The 7634-nt window shown below is 35.3% G+C and overlaps 1 protein-coding gene across 1 annotated transcript; it reads left to right on the top strand.

Moving 5' to 3' along the window:
• Positions 1-5433: 5433 nt before the first annotated feature.
• Positions 5434-5622, top strand: LOC131899987 (small nuclear ribonucleoprotein G-like). The gene has a single exon (XM_059251453.1). The coding sequence runs from the start codon at positions 5434-5436 to the stop codon at positions 5620-5622; it is 189 nt and encodes a 62-aa protein (XP_059107436.1).
• Positions 5623-7634: the final 2012 nt, after the last annotated feature.

The following is a 7634-nucleotide window of genomic DNA, read 5'->3' as shown; positions in this document are numbered from 1 at the left end:
CCAGATTTCCCTGTTTCTTTGCGTCTTTACTGCTAATCTAAATTATTTTGGTTTGTTTGTTGTTTGTTTTGTTTTGTTGAGACAGTCTTGCTATGGAGGTAAGATTGGCCTCAAACTTTTGTTCCTACCACCCTGGAACCTCAAGTTCTGGGATTCCAGGTTTCTTTTACGATGCCTTGTTTGAGAATTTTTTTCTAAAGACCGCTTATGTCACTTATAATTTATATCAAATAACATTTCATGCATTTATCTTATTAATCTTTCTTTTGTTACAAGGATCTTAACTATGAACAGATAACATCTTTTCACCCTTATAACACTTTGTATATTTCTAGATATCTGTTCATCTTACCCGAGGTATCTGATTTATTAATATCTATTATAACCCTTTTCATTTCTGTAGTACCAGTCATAATATAGCCACTTTTATTCTAAATTTTTATAATTTATGCCTTTTTTCTTAATCAGTCTAGCTAAGGATTATTAATTTTGTCCATCTTTCCAAAGAACTAAATTTTATCAGTCAGTTTTCCCTACTGCTTTTCTTTCTCTGTATTTGCTTATACTTTCTCCTTCCTTGGAGCTTTTCTTGCTTTTATTTGCATAGTTCTTTTTGATTGATGAAAACTTGACATTTTAGGGGCTGGAGAGATCACCCAGCAGTTAGGAGCATTTGTCACTCTTCAGAGAGCAGAGCTTAAGTTCCCAGCACCTACATGGTATCTTACAACCATCTGTAACTCCAGTTCCAGGGGATCTGGGTGTGTCCAGGAACAAATGTGGTACACATACACTCATGTAGGCAAAACACTCATATGCATAAAATCAAAGAAATCAATCCAAAAATGCTGAATATATTAATTACTGAATATAGAATCTGGAAATGGTATTTTTCCCCTTCTCCAAGATTTTCTTTGTGGTTATTTATTGAGGTATTATATGAAGTAATTTTCTAGCATCTGTATTGTTTTATCATGTGTGACTATTGAAGTTTGTTTCATTAGCACAGTCGGCAGTTTGTTATTGAAGAGATATTTTGCCAACATCTAGAACCAAAAAGGATCCCACCATTCCCATGTAGGTTCTAAGAAGGCCAGGAATGCTTACCTTAACAAAGCCAAGAAATTAAAACCCTGGCCTTAACCTTCACTTCACATTTGCTTGGACAGTAGTTCAAGATCTAACAGCTTTCTCCAGTCTTTCCTGATCATGTGCAAAACACACATGGGACTTTCTAAAATTCTAAGAAAACATTGGAGATTTTTGCATATTTTTAAAGACATATCACTCCCCAACTTTATTTCTATGGTTTTTGCTTTGTTGTTTGATCAAGCTATTATCCTTTACCATAGAATGGGGAGGTGTATATATCTGTAAATATTTTTCACAAATTATCTCCTAGTTCCAGTAAAGCAAAATTAAAACAAGTCTTTTGACTTAGTTTGGGTTTATATTGCTGTGAAGAGACACCATGACCACAACAACTCTAATAAAGAAAATATTTAATTGGGGTGGCTTGCTTACAGTTTCAGAGGAGGTTCAGTCCATTATCATCATGGCAGGGGGTATGGTGGCATGCAGGCAGATGTGGGGCTGGCTACATCTTGGCTTGCAGGAAATAGGAAGTTGATTTAAACACTGTAGCTGGAGTTTTCCTGTGTCCCAGCCTGCTGGTGGTCAGGACAAATCTCTCTCACCCGCCAGTCCTGTAGCCACTTGGACCCAAGTAAACACACAGAGGCTTATATTATTTATGAACTGTATGGCCATTTGCTCAAGCTTATTACTGACTAGCTCTTACCACTTAAATTAACCCATAATTCTTATTTAGGTTTAGCCCCAAGGCTTGGTACCTTTTCTCAATTCTTCCTTCACATCTTGCTTCTCATGGTGGCAGCTGGCTGCGTCTCCTGCCTCAGTCCTCCTGTTCCCAGAATTCTTTCTTTCTTTTTGTCCCGCCTATACTTCCTGCCTGGCTATTGGCCAATCAGCACTTTATTTACTAACCAATCAGAGCAACACATTCACAGCATACAGAAAGACATCACCAGCAAAACACTGATCAGTATCCGGAGCATAGGAAACATCAAAAGCCAGACCCCATAGTGACACACTTCCTCAAATAAAGCCATACTCACTCCAACAAAGCTATACCTCCTAATAGTGCCACTCCCTGTGAGATTATGGGGACCAATTATATTCATACTACCACAGCTTTTAAGAGGCTCTTCCAATGAACTCTTTGCTGGACTAAGGGCAGTTTGCAAATATAATTCCCTCTACATCTTCTTTACTGACACAGTGAATGTGGACTAGTGTTTCTAAGGCTATCATTGGTAGGAAGACCAAGGATAAAATCAATTAAAACACACAAAGATCAATGTTCACCAAAAGTCAGACATTTTTTTTCCTTAAATAGTTTTTGGGTTCCTGTGAACTCTCTCTTAGTTTCCAATATTCTGAAAAACTTCTGACAGTTTTAATGAGCTAAAAAGGTTATTGTGGTTGTTTGGAGAGTCAGACTTTTAGAGTACCTTGCTGCCTCTGCTGTTTTTATTGGTATCAGTCTTCTGGAGAAAAATTTAATAAATAAAATGATGTGCATTTCTGGTGGGAATGCAAATTTAATATAATATATATGATGAGAGCATGAGAAATTTTAATCTTATACTATAGACATAACTATTCTTAATATTTGGCTTATATGTAAGAAACTTGGTTATATAAATTGTATATTGGGATGTGATACTATTGAATATATATATAATTTTCTTTATCTCTCATTGATATGTTTGTGATATCTGATTTATATGTTTATATAAATGTTATATAAACATTCTTATATGTAATGCTTTGGATAAGCATAAAGACTTTCTGTCAGATAGTTAGGATTAAATTGTTTTTAGCATGCATCAGAAACTTCTTTCTCATTCTCACACTCATGACAGTGATACGCAAAAACATTAAGTGCTATTTTCAATCCAAAATGCCCTCATCTCTCTAGAAGACTTTTTTTAAATTTGGATATTCTTTTCAGCTTTCCTTATTTCCCTGGTACTATTTCATATTTTTCATATATGTTTTTTGGCTACTTTTAAAACTGTTTCCAGTTTTTATCCCATTACCTTTTATAATAATTACTTTCTCTAAACATAGTCTTAATATGATTATGATTGATGCTAAGGGTCCAACTTATTGAGAGGTTTCAGGCTTAAGGTTCAAGGGGAACACTGAAACAGAATGTCCTTTGGGTAAGAGGATTATGATAAGAGTTATTGTAGTAAAACCATAGTCAGACACAGAAGCATGACAACGACACTGAGGAGGGTTCAGGACCATGTGGCAAAATTGGAGGGTGTATTCTTCCAGATTTGAGAGGAAGGTGGATGTTATATGCAAAATGGTTGATGAATAGCCCATAGTATGTGTTTATAGTCAAGCTATCTCTGAATCCACTGTGAAGACTGGGAGGGCATTAATCCAGAAAAATATGTTATTCAGTTCTGGGGACCAACTTACTGTGGTTTTGATCAATGTTACAATTCAACCAAAATGAAAGAGTTTACAAAATAGCATAGCCTGGCTACCACTTAGGGCTTTTTTATACACACACAGAGCATGCACTATGTGACAGACTTTGTAATATATGTTACATCCATCATGTGTGCTTATTTTACATATTTTTTCAGGTGGAAGAAAAGAATTTTGCAGTTATAAAAATACACAGTCTACCAAAATCTCTTTTGCGTAAGTATGATCTATCTTTACTATTCCTTAAGGTCAATATCTTTCTTTCTTGAGATTTATTTTTCATTTTCCCAAGCACAGTAGTAAAAAATATTGTTTCTGTTTAAATATTTGCTGGTGTATCATACCATGGAATTTAATCATAGTCTGCATCAAAACTGGAGAGAATCTCAACTCTCTCTCTCTCTCTCTCTCTCTCTCTCTCTCTCTCTCTCTCTCTGTGTGTGTGTGTGTGTGTGTGTGTGTGTGTGTGTGTGTGTGTGTATGTTCTGAGACACAGATATGAAGTAGAGAATGGTAAAAGCATGCTAACATATTGTTATAGGTAATTGTCATCAGAAACAATTTATTTTTTACTTATATATTTATTAATAAAACAAAAGTAACACATATGCAATAGCAAATAAATATGTATTCACATGTATTAAATTTTCAACTGAAATAAAAAGGTTGTATCTGAGGAAATAAGGAACAAAGGGAAATTGACAACCCAATACAAATCAGAGAAGACATTAAATTTTTAAATATGCTAAAACACCAATTAACATTAAACTCTGACAAGAGAATATAAAGATTAGAGAAATGTGCAAACATGCAAATCCTCAAATAATGTGGCATATTTATTTTCTTAATAAATAAATAGAAACCCTCTGACTTGAGAAATGAAAAGGTTTTACTTCTTACTTTTTTCCATGTTTTTAATCTTTTGGCAACTGAGCTCTTGTTTCTTGAATGCTTACTACTGTGTAACATAATTCTATAATTATGCTAACTGCACCAATTAATTCTCCATATTTACATATGTCAAAAATAAATTCAAGGTGGAGTAAAAATAAGCTAATCCTTAGAAAATATGTAAAAGTTAAAGTATATATTTTTTACTTCTCAGAAAAAGACAGATTTAAAAATGAAAAACAGGACTGGCTTTCTTATAAGAAAACAGAAAATTTGGAAGATGTATCATGCTACCTGTAACATAGGAAGGAAAAAATACTTGCAGATATTATGCTAACACATTGTTAACAAGATACTATGAAGGAACAGAAGAACAAGATACTGTTAATTGCCCAGCAAGTAAGAACTCATAATCAATAATATCAAGAGTCGGCACATTTTTGAAGAGTTAGCTTTCTCATATACTAATGGCAGTTGTATAAACTGACCAAATCATGTTTTAGGACACTTTAGCAGTGTTTAACCATGCTTACATGCTTTCTGGTATTGATTCAGGTGAAAGTTGAAGTAGTAAAATTTGTGCTATAAAGTACTTGCAAATAAACTTGCCCAGGCAATATTAAGAAGAATTTAGCTAAAGGAGCACTGCCTCCAATATGAGTGGGAGGAAAGGAGTGTACTCATCTGGCCCTATTGAAAGCTTGCTATGAAAGTTTGTGCTAATGTTTGTTCACCATGATTAGGTTTTATTCCATAACAAAAGGCAACCCTGATTTACAAGCAGCCATTAGGTCCATCCCCATATCAAAGACAGTATCAGCTCAAGGAAGGTGGCACTGTAGGGTCACAACCATCATTAAGTCCTCGTCTAACGTCTAATATTAAGTCCCTGGGCTCTTATCAGGTAAAGCATAATTCTGCCAGGTGAGCAAGATGACTCTGAATAACAACTATTTAAAAAGAATAACACTGATTTGCTTAAGATTCTGTGTCATCATGCTGAGCCCACTAATGAGCAAAGCCAACCCTCCTGAATTGAAGAAATTTATAGCTAAGAAGTTACCATTGAATTTAAATGGTGGCAGACATATACAAGGAATCCTATGGGTCTTTGATTCCTTTATGAATCTTATAATTAATGAGTATATGGAAATGGCAACTAGTGGGCAGCAGAATAACATTGGAATCGTGGTCATATGAGGAAACAGCATCATCATGTTAGAAGCCTTGGAAAGAGTCTAAAAAAGGCTGTTGAGCATTAGAGTCCACATCCCTCCCCAAAGGGCCTATTTCAGTCTGGTGCAGAATTGGGCCATGCACATTTTCATATGAAACTTTTTGCTAAGTAACTTTTATGATACTCAAAAAAGGAAATAATTCAGTCATCTTTCCTGTGTAACTCCCATCTGTCCAAGTAGTCAGACTTTAAGTCTCATGTCTCTGTTTAGATAGTTTGAAATATAACTTGAGGTGGGGACCCACGAATATTTAAGGATAACAGAGTATTCAGAATGAATAAACCTGAGACTTCTATAAGGTGGTCAAGTTTTCTGTTCTAGACTGATTCCCCTTTGTTCATTAACCAGAACCAGTCATTCACTATTATTAAAGAGCTTTTTCTGCACAAGGATGATACCAATATACACACCAAACTGAATGGAGGGAAGAATATGAGGCCTCAACCCTATAGGCAACTCAACCTTATAGGAAAACTGGGAACAGGAGAGGCTGCTTTCACTAAGGAAGATCACCTTAATTGGTTACCCAATATCAAAAGGTTGGCCCTGAGCCGGGCGGTGGTGGTGCACGCCTTTAATCCCAGCACTCGGGAGGCAGAGCCAGGAGGATCTCTGTGAGTTTGAGGCCAGCCTGGTCTACCAAGTGAGTTCCAGGAAAGGCGCAAAGCTACACAGAGAAACCCTGTCTCGAAAAAAAAAAACAAAACAAGAAAAAAAACAAAACAAAACAAAACAAAAGGTTGGCCCTGAAAACCTACATACAGGTAGCATTACATGAACTGAACAGGTTATATTTGGGGATATATATATATATATATACATGATATAACAATTAGTGAGAAAAGAGGCCATGAATTTTAAGAAAAGCAAGAAGGTGTATACGGGAGTGTTTGGAGGGAGGAAGGGGAAGGGAAAAATGTTGTAATTAAATTATAATCTCAAAAATTACAAAAAAAGTTTCCTTTACTAGTCTCTAACTACTTGGAGTGATTTCTCTCTGGGCAGGCTAACTAATTCTCTAACAGTGTTTACCCAAGAGAAATGAAACACCATATAAATGCACAAAGAGGCTTCTAAATAAAGGTTATGCACTACATTTATTTCATAATAATCATAAAAATTAGAAACCATCCAAATGATCATCAATAAGATAATAATGATGTAACTATACCACTCAGGAGGATAAGGAAGGAGGATTGTGAATTTGAGGCCAGCTTGAGCTATATAGCAAGAATCTGCTTCCAAAATAATGGGGGCTGAGGAGTTGGTTCAGTGGTTAAGAGTACTTGCTCTTCTTGAGAACATGAGTTCTGTTCCCAGAAACCACGTGGTGGCTTACAACAGTCTGTAACTTCACTTTCAGGTGATCCATCAGCCCCATCTGCCATCCATGGGCATGTGGCATGCGTATACACACACAAACACACACACACACACACACACACACACACACACACACACACACACACACAGAGAGAGAGAGAGAGAGAGAGAGAGAGAGAGAGAGAGAGAGAGAGAGAGAGAGAATACATGAATAGAGGCAAAATACCCATGCACATTAAAAAAATCTAAAATTATGATCCCATCAATTAGAAAATATTCATATATCTGTCACAAAGAATAGAGTGTATCTGTTTATATTGATCTATTGCTAATGAAGCTAATGAAGAAAAAATAGAAAATAGATAGCTAACCTTCTGAGTCAAATATCCTAATATCAAAGTTTAATGCATGTAAATGAATCTACAAAAAAGAATACCCATCAAACCAATCAAGATTACTAATGCCAAGGAATTAATAAAAATCTGTCTTCATTTATTTATATATTGTTGTATATATTGATGATGATACCCATTATAAAATCTGTGTATACCAAAGGTGCAAATCACAACCTAAGTAAACTTGAATTCTATGTATAGTTGCAACAAAACTTTATTTTCTTATTTATTTTAATTACTAATTGAGAGAACTGAG

The sequence above is a fragment of the Peromyscus eremicus genome, chromosome X (genome assembly GCF_949786415.1).
Source record: "Peromyscus eremicus chromosome X, PerEre_H2_v1, whole genome shotgun sequence".
NCBI classification, from domain to species: domain Eukaryota; kingdom Metazoa; phylum Chordata; class Mammalia; order Rodentia; family Cricetidae; genus Peromyscus; species Peromyscus eremicus.
The sequence above is the reverse complement of the archived record's forward strand: the minus strand, read 5'-3'. Positions and strand labels throughout refer to the sequence as shown.

Bases quoted from the DNA above. Each gene is read 5' to 3' on its own strand.
- LOC131899987 (XM_059251453.1), top strand. From the start codon at position 5,434: ATGAGCAAAGCCAACCCTCCTGAATTGAAGAAATTTATAGCTAAGAAG.